Source organism: Procambarus clarkii, chromosome 16, assembly GCF_040958095.1.
Source record: "Procambarus clarkii isolate CNS0578487 chromosome 16, FALCON_Pclarkii_2.0, whole genome shotgun sequence".
Lineage (NCBI taxonomy): Eukaryota > Metazoa > Arthropoda > Malacostraca > Decapoda > Cambaridae > Procambarus > Procambarus clarkii.
This window is the reverse complement of record NC_091165.1, coordinates 46,644,115-46,666,251: the sequence shown is the minus strand read 5'-3', so window position 1 is coordinate 46,666,251 and position 22,137 is coordinate 46,644,115. Positions and strand designations below refer to the sequence as shown.

General features: G+C 45.7%; 1 protein-coding gene across 1 annotated transcript in view; it reads left to right on the top strand.

The window, feature by feature from the left end:
• The window catches only part of LOC138365446 (anoctamin-1-like), a 75,324-nt gene extending 53,400 nt beyond the window's left edge, over positions 1-21,924 (top strand). The window contains exons 4-5 of the mRNA XM_069325754.1: positions 203-363; positions 20,565-21,924. Of these exons, the coding sequence (XP_069181855.1) occupies positions 203-363; positions 20,565-20,599 (196 nt within the window). The 3' untranslated portion in view covers positions 20,600-21,924. The remainder of the gene's footprint in view (positions 1-202; positions 364-20,564) is intronic.
• Positions 21,925-22,137: the final 213 nt, after the last annotated feature.

The window sequence follows — 22,137 nt, the reverse complement described above, 5'->3', positions numbered from 1 at the left end:
TTGCATATGCATGTGTATGTGCTTGTATGTGTGTGTGTGTGATTGCAAGTGTGTGTGCTTGCATGTACATTTGTGTGTGTGTGCTTGCATGTACATTTGTGTGTGTGTGTGTGTGTGCATTTACATGTTCATGTGTGTATGCCAATAGATTGTCTTAAATTTCCATTATTCATATGTAAGTAATGCTACCAATATGTTGCAGCAGCGACATATGTGAGGTGATGCAGAACGTGACCATGTGCCCGCTGTGTGACCTCCACTGCCAGCACTGGAAGCTGGCGAAGGCGTGCCAGCCCGCCAGACTCACTTACCTCGTAGACAACCCGGCCACCATCTTCTTCACCGCCTTTATGGCCCTGTGGGGTGAGTTGCCTTACGTCTTCCTTCTCTCTTGTACATCAGGGGTCTACCACCTCTTCTTGTCCTCCTCCTCTCTTGTACATCAGGGGTCTACCACCTCTTCTTGTCCTCCTCCTCTCTTGTACATCAGGAGTCTACCACCTCTTCTGGTCCTCCTCCTCTCTTATACAACAGGGGTCTACCACCTCTTCCGGTCCACCTCCTCTCTTGTACAACAGGGGTCTACCACCTTATCTGGTCCACTTCCTCTCTTGCACAGCAGGGGTCTACCACCTCTTCTGGTCCTCCTCCTGTCTTGTACAGCAGGGGTCTACCATCTCTTCTGGTTCTCCTTCTCTCTTGTACAGCAGGGGTCTACCACCTCTTCTGGCCCTCCTCCTCTCTTGTACAGCAGGGGTCTACCACCTCTTCAGGTCCTCCTCCTCCTCTTATCCAGCAGGGGTCTACCACCTCTTCTGGCCCTCCTCCTCTCTTGTACAGCAGGGGTCTACCACCTCTTCAGGTCCTCCTCCTCCTCTTATACAGCAGGGGTCTACCACATTTTCTGGTCCACCTCCTCTCTTGTACAGCAGGGGTTTACCACCTCTTCTGATCTACCTCTTCTCTTGTACAGCAGGGGTCTACCACCTCTTCTAGCCCACCTCCCCTCATGTACAGCAGGGGTCTATCACCTCTTCTGGTCCTCTTCCTCTCTTGTACAGCAGGGGTCTACCACCTCTTTTGGCCCAACTCCTCTCTTGTACAGCAGGGGTTTACCATCTTTTCTGGTCCACATACCGTGTCAGTATTATAAATTATGACATAATGGATCCGTTTTACTGTTCTCCGCGGATCTGTTATGGCATAGGAAAAAATTCCGAGAAACGCGACCGTTTCATGGCGATGGCATTATAAATGTTTCCGAGGAACTCAACGGCTCCGATTTAGTACGGAAAATGTTCATGTGGAATGTTCCTGCACCCATTTGGCATAGCCATTTTTTCCGTGGAGGTTGAAAGTCTCTATTTGACATTGTAAATTTTACCATAGGGAATAAACAGCCGCGATTTGGCCCCTGATATTTTCTCCTAAGATGTTTAAAGAGCTACCTCCCCATCATCTCTACATTCGCTGGCCTGGAATAATGCACTCAGGAACAGCTATTCCTAATGTTTGATGACGTCATCAGCCAGCAGAGATTTTCATCTTCTTCAATAAGACCGTTTTCAGTGATTGCATATTTTATCGCACTTCATATTTATCCCCAGTTTCAATATTTTTCCCCAAGAAAATCTAAGGGCTCCCTTCTGTCATCCCCAAAATTTTATTACCTAGGTACCTCGCATGGGTAGTCATCCTTAATGTACAATGAAGTCACAACCAGCTGGTCTTCATCCTCCCTAAGTAACATTCTTTCCAAGCATTGTCTATGGACACTCTATTGTGTGTGTGTGTGTGTGTGTGGGTGTAGTCATATTAAATAATGTGCCTATTCACTAGTTCGGAGCCGGAAAGGAGTTGACTTGAGGGGCTTGGGTCCTGTTTAACCTCACTTTGGTGTTGGTATCCTCGGAGCGAGGCCTGTTGTTACAGGCGGAAGGGTTTTCCTGACTCATGAGCGTTATTTAGAAGCCGAATTCTGGCTCACTGCACATATTTGGAGATCGAAATTACGACTTTTTATAGTGTAATACAAACCTTCCTTAGTCAAAGACTACGATGTAATTCAGACAGTCCCCAGTCAAAGACAACAGTGTAATACAGACCTTCCTTAGTTAAAGACCTGGGTTTAATGCAGATTTAAGTCCGTTTTCTGCGTTAGCATATTTAATCACATTTTAAATGATTTAATATTAAATACCATTTTGTAAGATTATTTATAGTTAAAGTATCTCATATTCAACATATGAATGAAATTCCAGAAGGCCTTTTTGGGGGGGCCATACAGGAGCCCCTATTCATTTCCACGCATGTTGGGCCCTTACGACAAAGTGGACAGCGCTCAGGATTTGTAATCCAAAAGTTCCGGGGTTCAATCCCCAGTGGTGGCGGAAACAAATGGGCAGAGTTTCTTTGACCCTGAGGCGCCTGTTCACATAGCAATAAATAGGTACCTGGGAGTTAGACAGCTGTTACGAGTTGTTTCCTGGGGTTATGTAACAAAAAAAAGAGGTCTGATCGAGGACCGGGCCACGGGGACGCTATGCCCCCAAAATCATTTCAAGATAACCTCAAAAAAGTTGAGGCAATCATCAACAAATGCTATAAAAAGAAATAAATAACAGAATGTGCTATTTCCTTGTTTTGTATATATAGGCAATGTTTACACTGTTATTTACGAATGTCTGTTAAATGTCTGATAAATACTCAAAATAGAAACTCCTTCATACCTATTTTATCAACTTATACCCTTCAATCATATCACCAGTATAGAGGTGATATGTAGAAGACCCTATTTATGTCCCATTTAAACCAATTCATTCTCTCTTCGTCGAATTATAGAACAGCTTATTTGTTCAAATACTTATAGTAGAGACTGATTTAATTACAAGAAAAAGATTGATATTGCCCTCGGCTAAAAAATTTATTTATTTATATCTGATATTTAGAGTGCATACCCTAAGATCGTTTATTGAGCATAGGAATGAATGAAACAGACTACCACCCATTCATATAAAAAAAAGAGTCAACACAGCAACTGAATTGACAAGTATCTCACTCGTTTACCCCCCTCCCCGCTCAGCTCGTTGATGCCGTGAGGGGGGCTTATTGGGTGGCTGCCGGAGTGTGATGCTCCTTGGGACAGTCCTATGTCCTTTCGTTGCCTTGTGCTCCTGCCGCCGTCCTCTCCAACTGTGCTGAGCTACTTTTCCTTTTCATTCTGTTTCGTTTTTCTCCCCCCCCCCCTCTTCTCCTATCTGCTTGCCGTTTCCTGCCGACCTTTTGCTTGTTTTGGTTATTCCTTTGGACTTCTTCTATTTTGACGCCCGGGTGCTTGAGGAGACATACTCTTGCACCCGTAGAACTGTAGTACCCAACGTCGAGAGCGAGGGGAACCTTTTATTGTCAATCCCCCTTTCGTCACTTAACCCGATCTCGACGGACTGTCGGTTCTTAAGGTAGTGTTTGTGGGGTGTATACTCACGACGCACCCCTAGGAGGCCCCGGCATGATGAGCGATAGCTTCTTGTTGGGTGTCCTGCCTCTAATTGTGGCTCCATGGTGGGTGTGGGGGCACATTCGAGAACGAATGTTTTTCTCGTAGCGATGATGTATACTGTTTCTCCTTTACCTTCTCAGGCTCGTGGGGTGGGCGACCAAGCCCCCGAGTCGGTCTGTGTTGGAAGACCGGGCTCTGTAGCCTCCACTGCATTGGGCCCCGACCTTGCTCCTCCTTTGGCCTCCCTGATTCCTCCCCTCAGTGAGATTTTTTTTCTTTGACAATTATCAAAAGAATTAAGTCCTATTGATGTTACGTTAATCATAACTACCTCGCAGGAGAGGCAGACTTTAAACAGCAAGAGCTGCCAGTGGCAGATATTTAATCTTAAAGCCTAAGATCGTAGGATTGCGGGAGCAAACTGCCAAGCGAAACCACCCGGGTAACACCTGTCACTTAGGTCGCTGGCTCCTCCTAGTTGACAACTAATAAAGGGTAGCCGACGGATTCTCACTTCTTATTTATAGAAGTGTGGTGCTGTGCAATGGACTCGAGCTTTAGATAAAGATTTGATATGAACATAAGCAGGCAAAGCGTTGCAGAACATGAAATGTGGGGCAGTAATATTGGAAGGTTTGACGTAAACGACCGTTTTCTATAACAAACAATTTATTCACAAAAAAATAACTGAAACTACTACACAGTGAATTTACGTTACTTTACTGTCACTCCAGTGGCACATTAAAGAACAGCTAATCAACAGCCTGATGGAACCACGGTATCCTTATCCCGTCGTCGCTGACTGAACAATGACACTAACTGAACAAAGTGGTGCCCACTGGTGACGCAAGCTTGCAATCAATATTGTCACGACTTCATGGTGATCAATACTATAATCACAAAACTTGACTGGCGCTCGCTGCCCTCAACGAGGTACCAAGTAACAAGGCGGTTAATCAAAGAATGATAACCCCTTATAAAATCTTATGTTAACACTTGTCTCTAGGGACAATCAACAACAAAAGTTACTCTAATTGAATTTAAACAATTACGTTAACACACACGTGTCTCAACGACACTTAAATGGCAGCAATAACTCGTATCTCAATTAATTACATCAACTTGAAAGTCAAGCACTCGTTGAGTAATTCCCAATTAATTACTGAATACAACAGTCTATTAATTCAGACGAGTATTGACAAAGCCTACTGTCTCTCAACTGACAGTTCACTTCCGGTCTTTTGACAAGATTACCTTAACGAAGGTAGACTACAGTACCACACACAAGGTTACCAGACACTCCGTGTAAACAACAACATCAACACCTGGTGAATTCACTAAGTGGCGGTTACTAATTATCTTTAATTAGCTACGAGTGCTTAATCACTCTGTCCGCAGACAGATCTGATCAGTCCAACGAATTACAGCAGCTTAAGTACAGCGCAGTTGACTCCGATCATAACAGACCGTCAACCCCTTACGTTAATTAATCAATTAACTACAGCTCTTTAAATCGTTAACACTACGTTAGTCTTCACTTGATAATTCCTCCACTGCGTGAACACCACTGTGACTGTTGCCTTTACACGTCTCTACGTTAATCACAACAATGTTCAACGAACAAGTAACCTCGTTAAGTAAATCGCGACCCCCGGTGACGTTAACTGACTTTAATTCTCACGGAATCCTTCACAGTACACAACGCCTTCCACCAAGGACAAACTTGTCTACGGTTTACACATGGTACAACACAGTACATCACAGTACATCCTTGCCACTCACGGCAAAACTTGTAAATGACTTCCCCCAGTAAATTATCTACCAATAATTCACACTTTCCCACAACACATCAGTAAAATTTATTACCAAGGGAAACCTCCCTGTTACCACTGTCACTGCTGAAAAAGGGAATCAAATTACAGCGAATTACATTCACGGCACATAGAGAAAATAGCAGCAAATAACTCGCATTACTCTACCGTGTCTCTAGGTGTCCTCACACAAATCAAAATCACAGTTGGGCCCAACCTCAACTTGATGATGGCAAACAGGGTAAACTCACACGTCTCCAATTCCCATTCACCTCACCAGGTGGTCACAGGGACAGAGGACAGACGGAACACTGGGGGCGAACCCAGCTTCAGAGTTTTATTACCCAAAACGGAAACATTGTACTTACATCAATCATGCGGGCCCACTACATACTCCCACTCACTCACATACACGTCAACCTCGCACTCCCACTGCTGCTGCTGGATGATGACGTAGGTGTCCTCACTTCCTACACGTGGTCAGGTGGAGCACAGGGTCCTAGACCATGGGGTTAGCTCCACACACAGAGACCAGGTGGTGTGGACACGCCGGCTTAGGCAGACCAGGGTGCGCGCACAACAGCTGGGATGCGGTACCATGCCCTTCCACTTGACACGCTACCCCGGGATACGACGGTACACAGTGTTACACGGTACATGAGACCCGAGACGGAGTCCTTCACTGTTCTCTTTGGTTTCCTCAGCATTAGAACTTTTAAGGTTTCTCTCATAATACTGAAACCTTCTCTAGCACGTCTCACTGCAGTACCTTCAAGCACAGATACAATAGACGGCGGATGTCACTTTCGTAGCCCGATAATTAACCGCCTCACTCAGTCCAGTTGCTCTAAGATGGCGTCCCACAATTACGCGGCTAGATGTCTCAGTTCACACTGTTCAGTACATGCAACTTTCCGAACTACCGGATTCTTACAGACGGCGCACGGAATGATAGCAAGATGATAGGCGTGACTTTAGTAACGTTGCAGGCGGTATTTCCCGATGCTTGGCCTAGCTTGGAAAATTACATCCTCTCATAGCAACGTTCTAGGTAAGAATATCTTTTCCCGCCAAGATTACCCCTGGGGTACCATGCGGTACCCCTCAGCGTCTTGTCCAATCACGGTTCAGCATTCCTGAGGCCCAGGAGCCCTGGCCAATAGCGCACCTGCCTCATGACGCTACCCCCTCTCTCACGAGATGGACACGTGATAGGGGGGTGGTCTACAGCCGTTAAGCCCCCATACCTCCCTCTCTACACTTGACTTGTATAAAATTTCCCTGAAATCAATTCCCTTCTGTAATTTCCTTCACAGACCTGATACAGCGATCAGAATGACATCAATGGCTAGCAAATGTCATTGGCTGTCCAACGACACCCAGCACGACTGTGGAAAAGTTATATTCAGAAAGTTGAATCACGGTGCACATCACTGGTGCACTATGCAATTTCGTACTTCATTCAGTGCACGAGAGAGCAGGAAAAATATGTCCCCTGACACCCTCCCTCCTCTGTGGTTGGGTCGAGCCCCAAGCCCCCAGTGGTGACTACCTCGTCCCCTGATGTGGCTCCATCTCTCGTTGTAGCTACTTGGCCTTTTAACCCCTCTCTCTGGGGGTTCTCAACGCCGTCCCCTTCACGGCCGCCCTCACTCGATTCCTTCCCGTTCTGTTACCTATCAAGCCTTGTTTGGTCCCGCTTCGTGGACCAAATATTTTGATCTCCTCCCTCTTGATTCTGCGCCTCCTGACTATTTCTCCCTCCATTGACATCTCGTTGATTCTGTGGATGCCTCTGTTACCTTCAACCCCACTCGTCTCGGTACACGTGTCGTTGCTGCTCCTTCTCAGGATGAAGCTTCCCGCTTGTCTGCCTTATCCTGCCTTTGCGAGACCCCTGTTCGGGTCTCCAAGAACGCTCAGTTGAACGCCAGTCTTAGCACTATTCTCCTCCTGCTCCATGTTGCGACCGATGTTCGGGATCTGCGAGACTGCCACGACGATATTCGACATATCCTTGATGCCCAGGGTCATTCTATTCTCTAGGTGGACACGTTTACTCGTCCCCCTCGTGGTAGTCGCCGTCAACCCCTTTGGGTTGTGAAGATTATCTTTGATGGTCGGACACTTCCACCCTCTGTCATTCTTGCTGGTGCCAGGTGCTCTGTCCAGGAGTACATTCCTTCTCCTAGGCTCTGTAACAAGTGCTGGAGGTTAGGGCATAGTGCCCTCCACTGCTCTGGGACTGTTCTCTCTCTGTCCTTTGTGTGATGGCGAAGGTCACTTTCAGTTAGTGCACTTCTCCCCGGGCTCGTTGCCTCAACTGAGGTGAGGCCCATGCTACCTTCTCCCGTGCGTGTGTCCATTACAAGCTTGAGGCAGCCGTCCTCAACTTGAAGCACCGGGAGAGTTTATCTTTTCCTGAGGCGAGGCGCAAGGTTTGCCGGCTCCAGCCTTATGCTAATATCTCTTATGCTCGCGTGTTGCATTCTTCCTCTCCTCGTCCTTCCCACCTTCCTCAGACTCACAACCGTTTCCGCGCCTTGGACCCTGATACACACACTGCCCCCTCCTCTGTTCCTTTGAGTTCTGTCCCGAAGGATCCACCTCCTGGTCCTCTGTCTGGGGTTCCCCTTCTTTCTACCCGGTCTGTCTTGTCTCCTGTATCTTCTTCCTCGTCTCCCTCCGTTCCTCCTTCCCCTCCATCTCTTGCCTCTCCCCGCCGCCTGTCGGTGCGGGCTGATGTCCATCGCTCTCCAAACGGCTGTCGTGTGTGCTCTCGTTCAGCTTCTCCTGTTGATATGCTAGAATCCGTTGCCCAGTACGCAGTTGCTGGGACACCGGTCTCTTTTAGTCAGAAGCATAAGCCTGGCTCCTCTCCTTCCTCCTCCCCGGCAGGTAAAAAGGTTTCGCTTTCTTCCTCGGCCCCTATTTCTGCCTCTATCACTCCTTCCCCTCTCATTTCAGTGGTTGCGCCCCCTGTTCCTGCTATGGAGGTTTCTTTGGCCCCCGCTTCCCTCTCGCTTGCTGCCCTTGCTGAGGTGCGCTCCCCTCTTTCTACTCCGCCTCTTCCTGCTGCTGTCCTTGACTGCTCCTCTCTGTTGTCTCCTTCTCTTCCTCCTCCTCCTCCGGACCCCGCCAGTCCACCGCTGGTCTGTTCTCCCGCTTCCTTCCCTTCGTCTTTGCTCAGTTTACCCATGCCCCCTAACCCTGACTTTGCTGACCCTGATCCCGAACCTGGTATTCTTTAACGTGCTATGTTGCTCTTTCGCCTCATTGTTCTCTGTTGTTGTCTTTTCTCTTCTCGTCATTGTCTATTCTTCAATGGAACGTTCGAGGTTATTACGCCAATTTCCTCGAACTCCAACTTCTGATTTCACGGTTTTCGCCCTTTTGTGTCTGTCTCCAGGAGCCGATGCTTGGTTCTCGTCCTGGTCGTTTTCGTGGCTATTCCTTTCTCTCCCCCCCCCCAGCTGTTGCTGGGGCTCCTAATTCTTCTGCTCTCTTTATTTACTCTGATGGTCCCTTTATCCCCTTACTTTTTCCTTCGCCTCTCCATTGTTCTGCTGCACGTATCTTTGTGGGGAAGTGGTACACAGTTTGTTCCATTTATCTCCCCCCAAGTGTTCCACTTTCTCTTCCTGATCTGAAACACCACCTGGACTCCTTGCCGGAGCCTGTGCTCCTGCTGGGTGATTTCAATTGTCGTCATTTTCTTTTGGGGTGATGTTTTGACAAATACCCGAGGTCGCCTTCTTGAGCCGTTTATCTTCTCTTCTTCCCTGTCTCTTCTGAATTCTGGTGATCCCACTCATTTGTACTCTCGGACTCGCACCCTTTCCTGTCTTGATCTTTCTCTTTGCTCTCCTTCTCTTTATTTAGATTTGACGTGGCAGGTTCTTGATGACCTCCATGGCAGTGACCATTTCCCCATCTTTATTTCCTTTTTCTCTTTTCGTCCTTCCCTCTCCTTCCCTAGGTGGCAGTTTGCTAAAGCAGACTGGAACCTGTTTACCCTGAGTGCTGCTCTCTCTGACCTCTCCCTTCTGCCTCTCCCTCGTGCTCTCCTCCTTTTTCATGACACTGTCTTCGACGCTGTTCTCCGCTCTATTCCTCGCTCTTCCTCTCGGGGTTCACGGAAGTGCGTTCCCTGGTGGAATGCAGACTGTGCTCGGGCTGTCCGCTGTAAGCGTGCAGCCTGGAAGAGGCACCGCCGTCAGCAGACGGCCGGTTCTTTTCTTTTCTTTCGGATGGGGAGTGCGCTGGCCTGTAGGGCCATCCATATGGCTAAACGGGAATATTGGGCATCTTATGTCTCCACACTTACGTCCGAAACTCCCCTTCCACAGATCTGGAAGCGTATCCACAAGATAGCGGGTAAGTTCGTTCCCAATGTTTCACCGGTCCTTCTCCTCCGTGGTACTAATGTGGCGGACCCGTTGCAGGTCGCTACCGAACTGGGTTCCCTCTTTTCATCTGTTAGCTCTGGTCTTCATCTTCCCCAATCTTTCCTTCTTCGTAAACCTGTCCTTGAGTCTCGTCCTTTAGATTTCTGCACTCGTCTTCGACTTTCCTATAACGATCCCTTCTCTCTCACTCTGAACTTCGTTCTGCCCTGGCCCTCTGCGGTTCTACGGCGGGCGGGCTCCGATGGTATTCATTATGAGATGCTTCGCCATCTCCCTCCGTGCACGTCTCAGTATTTACTGAGACTGTATAATCGGATCTGGGAGTCGTCGTCAGTCCCTGAGGACTGACTTAATGCCGTTGTTTTCCCTATTCGTAAACCAGGGTCTCTGGGAACTTCCCCTAAGAACTTTCCCTCTATTGTCCTCACAAGTTGTCTGCAAACTCTTTGAACGTATGGTTAATGTTCGTCTGATGTGGTTCCTGGAATACCATCATCTCCTCTCCCCTTCTCAATTTGTTTTTTCGCAAGTGCCGCAGCACGACAGATGTCCTGGTGAACTTGGAGGTCTATATTCGTACTGCTTTCGCTGCGAGGACCTCCGTTGTTGCCGTCTTTTTTGACCTGGAAAAGGCTTACGACACCACTTGGAGATATCATATTCTATCCCAGCTTCATTCTTTTGGCCTTCGTGGTCATCTCCCTCTCTTCCTCCGCAGCTTCCTCTCTCGTCGTTCCTTTCGGGTGCACCTTGATACTGCTCTCTCTGCCTCTTTTCAGCAATACGAAGGTGTGCCCCAGGGCAGTGTTCTGAGCACTACTCTTTTCCTGGTTGCCCTCAATGGTCTTCTTTCCTCACTTCCTTCAGGTATCTTCTCCGCTCTCTATGTCGATGATCTTACCCTTTGCTGTCAGGGTGATGATTCGCCTATCCTTCAGCGCCGGCTTCAACTTGCAATTGATGCCGTGTCATCTTGGGCCACCGATCATGGCTTCAAGTTCTCTACTTCTAAGACTTGTGCTATGTCTTTTACTCGGAAACGGGTCGTTCTTCATCCCTCTTTTTCACATTATGGTCATCCCCTTGAGCACAAAGATTCCGCGAAGCTTTTGGGGTTATTCCTTGACATTAGTTTGTCTTGGTCTCCCCATATCTCTTACCTCCGTGTTGAGTGCTCTAAGGCCCTTACCCTCCTTCGGGTATTGTCCCATACTTCTTGGGGAGCGGACAGGCGCACTCTCCTTGCTTTACATTCCTCTCTCGTCCTGTCTAAGCTCGATTATGGTTGCCCTGCTTACTCGTCTGCTTCTCCTTCTACTCTTCGCCGTCTTGATGCTTTGCATCATACTGGGTTGCACCTCAGTTCTGGTGCCTTTTGTTCGACTTCAGTCCTTAGCTTGTATGTTGACACTGGCTTATTGTCTCTTCAGGACCGCTGTGATCGCTATTGTCTTCGCTATCTTGCGCGGTCCTTACAACATCCTTCCTCTCGCCTCTGTCGTGCTTTAACTTTTATCCCTCCTGCGGTTCCTGTTCCTCTTCACCGCCTCCCTCTTTCTGTCCGGTTATCTCGCTTACAGGATTCTCTTTTCGTTCGTGTTTCTAATGTTTCTCCTCGTGTTGTTCCTTCTTTGCCCCCGTGGAGTCCCCCTTCCGCAGTTTTGTTTATCTTTCACCCGCATCACTAAAGCTTTTACCCCTCCTACGGTTCTAAAACGCCTTTTCCTTGAGCACTTTTCTTCTCACTCTTGCTCTGTTTCTGTCTTCACCGATGGGTCTAAGTCTGCGGACGGTGTTGGCTACTCTGTTGTTTTTCCTGATCGCACTTATATGTGTCGCTTACCTCCGGAGACTAGCATCTTTACAACGAAGCTTTATGCTATTCTCTATGCTCTTCGTCTCCTGCTTTCTCATTGTCAGTCTTCCTTTGTAGTTGTTGTTGACTCTCGTAGTGCCCTCATGGCTCTCGGGTCCTTTAATCCGGTTCATCCAGTAGTTGTCGAGATCCAGCATTGGCTGTTTCTTGTCCACAGTAAATTTAAGTTGGTTGAATTTTGTTGGGGTCCCAGCCATATTGGTGTGTCTTTAAATGAGCGTGCGGATGCTGCCGCCAAGGAAGTTGTCCGCTCTTGTCCCATCTCTCATAAAGGTATTCCATATTCCGACTTTTACCCGGTTATCCATTCCTCCATCCTTACCAGTTGGCAGGCTTGTTGGTCGTCTGTTACTGGTAACAAACTATGTACTCTTAAATGTTGTGTTTCCTCGTGGCCGTCCTCCTACCACCGTAACTGGTAATGGGAAACAGCTCTGGCAAGGTTGCATATTGGCCATACTCGCTTAACCCATGGTCACTTGATGGAGCGCCGCCCTGCTCCTTATTGTCCTAATTGCATTGTCCCTCTTACGTTCGTGCATGTCCTTCTTGAATGTCCTGACTTCCAGGACGAGCGTGTGTCTTGCTTTCCGACCGTCCCTCGCGGTCGCCTGTTCCTCAATAGAATTCTTGGCGACTCGAATACTTTTGATATCGTTCGTCTTATGCGTTTTTGTTCTCGTATTGGCATCCTTGGTGATATTTAGCTTTCTCTGATTATTCTGCACATTTGATGGTGCTACATAGCATTCCCGGTTTGGTGCCTTCTTTTGATAATTACTTACTTACTCACTCGCTTAGTATGAATATTTATAAGTCCACGAAGCCAGATAATGACACAACGAAGTCTCCAAACCAAAACCACACAACGTACATATATTTAAAAAAATATACAATTCTCGTAATGACCTGTATCCTCTCTAAGGACTTTTCATTTAAACCTTACTTACTGGTAATCCCTTAAACACCTCACTTACGCTCAACTCACACACCCACAGCCTATAGTGCTCAATGTATATATATATATATATATATATATATATATATATATATATATATATATATATATATATATATATATATATATATATATACATTATATATATATATATATATATATATATATACATTATATATATATATATATATATATATATATATATATATACATTATATATATATATATATATATATATATACATTATATATATATATACATTATTATATATATATATATATATATATATATATATATATATATATATATATATATATATATATATATATATATATATTAAATATGACCGAAAAAGTAAGATTAATAATTCTAACACGAATTTTCTCGATCTTTCGTACATTTCTTTTTACTGTTGGTGGTAATTCAAAAATCAATTCTCCAAAATTCATTTTTTATTTCTAGTCTGACGCGACACTTGAGCGCGTTTCGTAAAACTTATTACATTTTCAAAGACTTTAGTTTACACATACACAACTGAATAGAACTTACACATCTCCGATTTGTATATATCTACATTTGAGTGAGGTGGATGGGGTGAGGTGGTATTAATAGGGTATTAATTTCATCAACAAAAGACAAAACACGGAACAATGTGTATTGAATGGAAGTGATTGTAGAAAGCCTATTGGTCCATATTTCTTGATGCTTCTATATTGGAGCGGAGTCTTGAGGTGGGTAGAATATAGTTGTGCATTAATTGGCTGTTGAGTGCTGGTGTTGACTTTTTAATGTGTAGTGCCTCGCAAACGTCAAGCCGCCTGCTATCGCTGTATCTATCGATGATTTCTGTGTTGTTTACTAGGATTTCTCTGGCGATGGTTTGGTTGTGGGAAGAGATTATAGGTTCCTTAATGGAGCCCTGTTGCTTATGCATCGTTAAACGCCTAGAAAGAGATGTTTTTGTCTTGCCTATATACTGTTTTTTTTGGAGCTTACAGTCCCCAAGAGGGCATTTGAAGGCATAGACGACGTTGGTCTCTTTTAAAGCGTTCTGCTTTGTGTCTGGAGAGTTTCTCATGAGAAGGCTGGCCGTTTTTCTGGTTTTATAGTAAATCGTCAGTTGTATCCTCTGATTTTTGTCTGTAGGGATAACGTTTCTATTAACAATATCTTTCAGGACCCTTTCCTCTGTTTTATGAGCTGTGGAAAAGAAGTTCTGTAAAATAGTCTAATAGGGGGTATAGGTGTTGTGTTAGTTGTCTCTTCAGAGGTTGCATGGCTTTTCACTTTCCTTCTTATGATGTCTTCGACGAAACCATTGGCGAAGCCGTTATTGACTAGGACCTGCCTTACCCTACAGAGTTCTTCGTCGACTTGCTTCCATTCTGAGCTGTGGCTGAGAGCACGGTCGACATATGCGTTAACAACACTCCTCTTGTACCTGTCTGGGCAGTCGCTGTTGGCATTTAGGCACATTCCTATGTTCGTTTCCTTAGTGTAGACTGCAGTGTGGAAACCTCCGCTCTTTTCCATGACTGTTACATCTAGAAAGGGCAGCTTCCCATCATTTTCCATCTCGTAAGTGAAACGTAGCACGGAACTCTGCTCAAACGCCTCCTTCAGCTCCTGCAGATGTCTGACATCAGGTACCTGTGTAAAAATGTCGTCAACATACGTGCAGTATATGGCCGGTTTCAAGTTCATGTCGACTAAGACTTTTTGCTCGATGGTACCCATGTAGAAGTTTGCAAACAGGACACCTAGGGGAGAACCCATGGCGACCCCATCTACTTGCTTATACATGTGCCCATCTGGGCTCAAGAAGGGTGCCTCTTTAGTACAAGCTTGGAGTAGTTTCCTTAGAATATTTTCTGGTATGTCAAGAGGAGTACAGGCTGGATCACGATACACTCTGTCGGCTATCATTCCGATTGTCTCGTCCACAGGTACGTTGGTAAACAGTGATTCTACGTCCAACGAGGCTCTTATCCCTGTGGCCCGTGTGCCCCGCAGTAAGTCAACAAATTCCTTTGGAGACTTCAGGCTGAAGGTGCAAGGGACATAAGGAGTCAGCAGGCCGTTGAGTCGCTTCGCTAGTCTGTACGTGGGTGTGGGTATCTGGCTAATGATTGGCCGAAGTGGGTTTCCAGGCTTGTGTGTCTTGACATTTCCATACGCATATCCAGGTTTATATTCCCCAATAATCTTTGGCAGGTGGAGTCCGGATTTCCTGGCGTTCATAGTTTCGATCAGTTTGTTGACCTTTGCTTTCAATTCGGCTGTAGTGTCCTTCGTTACCCTTTGGAATTTAGTTTGGTCAGAGAGTATGAGGTTCATTTTCGCCAGATATTCGTCTTTGGAGACTTCAGGCCTTCAGCCTGAAGTCTCCAAAGGAATTTGTTGACTTACTGCGGGGCACACGGGCCACAGGGATAAGAGCCTCGTTGGACGTAGAATCGCTGTTTACCAACGTACCTGTGGACGAGACAATCGGGATGATAGCCGACAGAGTGTATCGTGATCCAGCCTGTACTCCTCTTGACATACCCGAAAATATCCTAAGGAAACTACTCCAAGCTTGCACTAAAGAGGCACCCTTCTTGAGCCCGGATGGGCACATGTATAAGCAAGTAGATGGGGTCGCCATGGGTTCTCCCCTAGGTGTCCTGTTTGCAAACTTCTACATGGGTACCATCGAGCAAAAAGTCTTAGTCGACATGAACTTGAAACCGGCCATATACTGCAGGTATGTTGACGACATTTTTACACAGGTACCTGATGTCAGACATCTGCAGGAGCTGAAGGAGGCGTTTGAGCAGAGTTCCGTGCTGCGTTTCACTTACGAGATGGAAAAGGATGGGAAGCTGCCCTTTCTAGATGTAACAGTCATGGAAAAGAGCGGAGGTTTCCACACTGCAGTCTACACTAAGGAAACGAACATAGGAATGTGCCTAAATGCCAACAGCGACTGCCCAGACAGGTACAAGAGGAGTATTGTTAACCCATATGTCGACCATGCTCTCAGCCACAGCTCAGAATGGAAGCAAGTCGACGAAGAACTCTGTAGGGTAAGGCAGGTCCTAGTCAACAACGGCTTCTCCAATGGTTTCGTCGAAGACATCATATGAAGGAAAGTGAAACGCCATGCAACCTCTGAAGAGACAACTAACACAACACCTAAACCCCCTATTAGACTATTTTACATGAACTTCTTTTCCACAGCTCATAAAACGGAGGAAAGGGTCCTGAAAGATATTGTTAATAGAAACGTTATCCCTACAGACAAAAATCAGAGGATACAACTGACGATTTACTATAAAACCAGAAAAACGGCCAGCCTACTCATGAGAAACTCTCCAGACACAAAGCAGAACGCTTTAAGAGAGACCAACGTCGTCTTTGCCTTCAAATGCCCTCTTGGGGACTGTAAGCTCCAAAAAACCCAGTATATAGGCAAGACAACAACATCTCTTTCTAGGCGTTTAACGATGCATAAGCAACAGGGCTCCATTAAGGAACATATAATCTCTTCCCACAACCAAACCATCGCCAGAGAAATCCTAGTAAACAACACAGAAATCATCGATAGATGCAGCGATAGCAGGCGGCTTGACGTTTGCGAGGCACTACACATTAAAAAGTCAACACCAGCAATCAACAGCCAATTAATGCACAACTATATTCTACCCACCTCAAGACTCCGCTCCAATATAGAAGCATCAAGAATTATATATATATATATATATATATATATATATATATATATATATATATATATATATATATATATATATATATATATATATATATATATTATATTTTGTCGGGGTGCATGTGGTTGTGGCTCTCTCTCTCTCTAGTCAGTCAATCACCACCAAGTGTTAGTAGTGGTAATCGTTACTTACTGTAGCCTCACGGGTCTTCACTCAATCCTCACGTTGCCACTGTTCACCAGGAGAGTCTCTCTGTCTGTCTCCGGCCGGCCTCATAGCCTAAAGACGAGTGAGAACACGATCATCTCACTTGATCATGTGCCCGCCCCGACAGAGGGCTTTACCGCTCACTATAGGTCGCCAACTGGTGTTTCCTGTGTCCAGTAACACTTCAGTGGAAATAGTAATAATGTAGTAGTAGTGGCCCAAGAGAACACTAATCGATTTGGTAACAGGTAACTATATGTTTAAATCGCTCACTCTCAGTAGCAACAAGGTAATGGAGTGTTGACACAGACACGGCGGTGGTTTTGTAGTTTTCTTAAAAGATTAAAGAATCACAACTCGGGATCAGCAACATGTCAAAGGAATAAATGAGCAGCCTCCTCTCCGCGTCTTCACAATTCTGGAACACTCTGGGAAATTGCAACACTCCCAGCTGTCGCGCGTTCCCACGCTCCACATGCAGTGTTATAGAACGTTTGACAACTCGCGAGATGCCACACCCACTCACTCTCTTCACTGTCCTCACTATACTCACAATATCTTGCGTGAGGCGCCTATTATTCCTTCATGTTCACAGTATATCACTACACTGGCATAATCACAGTTAACCACTAGACATATGAACATATTATTTAATAACTCCAGAATATATAGTTCACTTCATCAATATTCGTAATAGTAATAAGGTAACTCCAGGCACACAGCCTTACACTACTAAATTGTACATTTATATATATATATATATATATATATATATATATATATATATATATATATATATATATATATATATATATATATATATATATATATATATCCTCTGGCACAAACTTATAATATAAAAGACACGTAAATATAAATGTCCTCGTCACAGTAATCTCTTCATCAAACCACAGGGGCAATCACACACCATATATATATATAATGAGAGGTCTAGAGCATCTCCCTTCACTACTGTATCTTACTAGAATCATAGACATTGGTGAGTCCTGCTCACGACATAGAAGATACTCTGGCTAATCGTTAACTAAAGGGGAATGGGAGGGATAACTGAATTACCTACTTCCACCATCAATGATGTGGACTCGTCCTCTGTTGAGGGTTGAATTGAAGCTCCTGGTCCTGGCTCACGACATGCTGTAGTGAACACCCCAACACACACTGATGCTCTTCCCAGGACCTCAACCAACACCCAAAACGCGTCTTCTCCATACTGCTTCCCTCTGCAGGCTCCGTGCTCCTCCACAACCTCTTGAAGGGTTGGAGTTGGTCTCTTGGCCGTCGCCTCCTCCTCACAACTACGTTTGCAGTCCTTACTCCTGGCTGCAGTCGTTTGTATTCCCAGCTAGTTTGTTCTTCTCCTTCCTCACAGAGAACTGGCCCAGCCACTACGTCATCAACCGACTGGTGAAACTGTACAGTCGTCCGACATCACTGCCCAGGCTCCACTCCTGCTAAGCACCTGTCACTGGAGCACTTGTTGCTCGTTTCCCATCAATTCCTTCTTCTGTCTGCCTCACGGAGTTCAGGAAGACTTCACAGGATGTTCGCAGACCACTGGTGATGCGTATATTCACCGAAGAGGGGCAAATACTGTCAGACTGACAGGACCCTCCTATCACACGTCCACCCTTGACGACGTGTCGTATCTAACTCCTGGTGCCACGGGGCGCGCCGCCTAGGCCCCCCTCCACTCGTGATGTCACACTTGCCAGGGGTGTTTCTCATTGACTCCCTGTACCACGTCACCGCTCTTGACCAATCTGGTGCCACTGACGTCATAACATTTTGGCACGAGAACGTAGGAGTCGGCGCCATCTTGCGTCCAAAAGGGCCTAAGCCACTGACCAAAACACTCTTTTTTCGTTAAATTCTCGCTAACGCGAGAACTCCTCATGGTCCCACATATGTCAAATCGTTCTCTGGAAGGCAGAGAACATACGGGTAATGCAGATATGACTCGTACAGCTGGCATAGGAGTCATATCTACTTTTTAAACACTCAACCTACCTGGGGACTCGAACCCTACCCAATTGAGTGGCAGGTACAGACTGTATCCACTGCACCATACTTCAAAGCCATAACAGAGGAACGAGTTCTGGGGTATTTAACCAACAAAACTCCATTCGTCTCCCAGGCAATGAGATGGTGAGGGACCTCTGGTGCTTCTTTAATCGAGCCCTGTTATGTGGGAGAACACAGTGTTAAATGCTTAATGCACAGACTTGCCTAAATAATCGCAAGCTGATGTTTATAACTTTTTAAACGCTCAACACCCCAGGGGACTCGAACCCCGGGCCAACAGAGTGACAGGTACACCCTGTATCCACTGTACCATACATCAAAGCCATAGGAGAGGTAGGAATTCTGCGGCATTTAACCAACAGAACTCCATTCCTCTCCTAGGAAGTAAAGATAGTGAGGGACCTCTGGTGCTCCTTTATTCGAGCTCTGTTATGTGGGAGAACACAATGTTAAATTCTTAATGCACTGACTTGCCTAAATAACCGTAAGTTGAAGTTTATAACTTTTCAAACACTCAACCTTCCAGGGGACTCGAACCCTGGCCAACAGAGTGGCAGGTACACACACTATCCACTGCACCATACATTAAAGCAATTTGAGAGGTAGGAATTCTGGGGTATGTAATCAACAGAACTCCATTCCACTCCCAGGCATTGAGATAGTGAGGGACCTCTGGTGCTCCTTTAATCGAGCCCTGTTATATGGGAGAACACAGTGTTAAATGATTAATGCACAGACTTGCCTAAATAACCGCAAGCAGTAGTTTATAACTTTTTAAGCACTCAACCCACCAGGGGACTCGAAGCCGAGCCAACAGAGTGGCAGGTACAGACTGTATCCACTGCACCATACTTCAAAGCCAATATGGAGGTAGGAATTCTGGGGTATTTAACCAACAGAACTCCCTTCCTCTCCCAGGCAATGAGATAGTGAGGGACCTCTGGTGCTCCTTTAATCAGGCCCTGTTATGTGGGAGAACACAGTGTTAAATGCTTAATGCACAGACTTGCCTAAATACCAGTAAGATGAAGTTTATAACTTTTTAAACACTCAACCTACCAGGTATTAAAGATTGTGTTGGTTGGTGGTGTCGTCGTCGTTGATCCTTCTCTACGGACAACCCAACCCACAACTCGGTAGAGTGCTTATACCTCTCTAGGAGATCACCCTAGCTCAACGTCACATGTTTAGGGGATGCGGCTCCAACACTTAGCCTCGTTGTCACGTGCACACACCCACTCGAGCCGCTGTGACTCCCCACTCTCTCCTTAGGTGATATGATCTCCTCAATCCCCCTTTGACTTATTAGTATTACCTTCTACCCTGTCCACAGCAGTGGTTCTTGGTTCTTTCTCTCTCTTCTTCTGTACTATTTCATGGGAAGCCTCACTAGGACAAGGGCAAACACCAGCAAATTGGAATACATTTACTGGACAAAGCACATACACTATACATCCACACACAAAATAATAATGAATCCTATACTCTATACTATTACAATCAGGTTGCACTCCAACACCATCAGAACTCTATCATCAGCTTATCAAGTGGTATCCTATCTCCTGGCTCACCACCTGATACTATCAACCTCCTCAAGTTGATCAAGTCTACATACACTGTTGCACCATCAGCAAGAGAATATATATATATATATATATATATATATATATATATATATATATATATATATATATATATATATATATATATATATATATATATATATATATGTAACTATAAATGTGTACAAAGAAAATCAGCATGTGAATGCAATAACATATATCAGTATAAATGTTCCTTGATACACAACAATGATCAATCGATCACTCTATCAGTCCTAGAACACATACATCTGTAGGTAATCCAGCCTACGTCTGTAACTCTAAACTTCAGTATAAAACACTCCTTGACATAAGAATGCAAACAATCACCCACCTCTCACTGCGTCTTGCACGCTAATGACAACCAAACACTCGATTACCTCCCTACAAGTAATCATTTAGAACCTCCCTTCCACATCTGGAAGTTCACTACCCTGATCTCTTCAGGTTCTTCCGGGTTTAACTACCAGGATCCTCTGTAGCTCCTCCAGGCTGCTACCATGAAGTTTTCTTGAGCAACTACAGTGCTTCACCCTTCTGCTAGGTTCCTCCACAGCTCTCTTGGCTGCTACACCATGAAGTTCCCTCGAGCAACTATGGTGCTTCACCACCTCTACAGAAGCACGTGGCACTCTTCTTCACTGCTTCTCCTCACAGCTCGAGGTTCTCTGCTCCACTACCTTGAAGTCTCATCAATTACTTCATCTGTGCTGGCTTCGAAGTTCTCAGCAACTTCTTCCCCAAAGACAAACCTGCAACCCATCGACACCAATAAAAATGTTTCCCCTTTATCACATAAACAAAAATAATCACACAATATGTTTGCCTCCAACCTCTGTCTGTCCTCTACATACTGTGAGAGTGGACTCCCCCGTTGGGCGGGTCCATGCTCAACCTCGCCTGGCGGCGGTCCTCACTCACGCTGGGAGGGGCCTCCGCCGTCGGAGCTCTCAGTCACCTGCCAGCGCTCAGCGGAAACGGACGTTGCTCCGTGTTCCTCCCTCTCCACTCTCTTATTTTAGGCTTTCTGCTTTATCAAAACATGTCTAACTTATAAATAAACATTGCTACTGTCACTGGGCACACGACCAACTACAAGCAATCACTATGAACTGGCGCATATCGTGCTTACCACAGATTATCTGGTCGAGGGCGCTCTCCCTCTGACGGCGTCTGCTCAGGGCGCTCCACACAGCCCACAAAAATGCCTCTGAGCAGCTTATTAAACTCTCCTCGCCGTCCAAGACTTGAGACCACAACGTTCTCAGCTCAATTCCACAGCTGGCACGTCTGCACACTTCTCTTCTCTTGGAGATATATCACTAGGGGTTCCTTTCTGACGGGAGCTCAAAGGAGCGCGGCTTTCCCCCTGCGATGTCTGGCCTCAAGTGAGGTCAAGGCCCTCCAGAAGCGAGCCTCACGCCTCCAGCAAAATGTCCACATCTCCTAGCCAGTCATTTATCTGTTTCCTTACTTACTGCCCATAATCTTAAACTGTTCATTGAATCCAACAAACTATTTTACATCTGTGTTATCGCCTCTATATTTCTTAGACCTTCTGGTTAGGTCAGGCTTGCTGAATAACTCTCAAGAGGGAGACTCGTTTCTCCTGCAGGCTGAGATCATAACACAGGGGACTCGAACCCTGGCCAACAGAGTGGCAGGTACAAACTGTATCCACTGCACCATACTTCAAAGCCATAAGAGAGGAAGGAATTCTGGGGCATTTAACCAACAGAACTCCAATCCTCTCCCAGGCAATGAGATAGTGAGGGACCTCTGGTGCTCCTTTAATCGAGCCCTGCTATGTGGGAGAACACATTGTTAAATGCTAAATGCACAGACTTGCCTAAATAACCGCAAGCTGAAGTTTATAACTTTTTAAACACTCAACCCACCAGGGGACTTGAACCCTGGCCAACAGAGTGGCAGGTACACACTGTATCCACTGCACCATACTTCAAAGCCATAAGAGAGGTAGGAATTCTGGGGTATTTAACCAACAGAACTCCATTCCTCT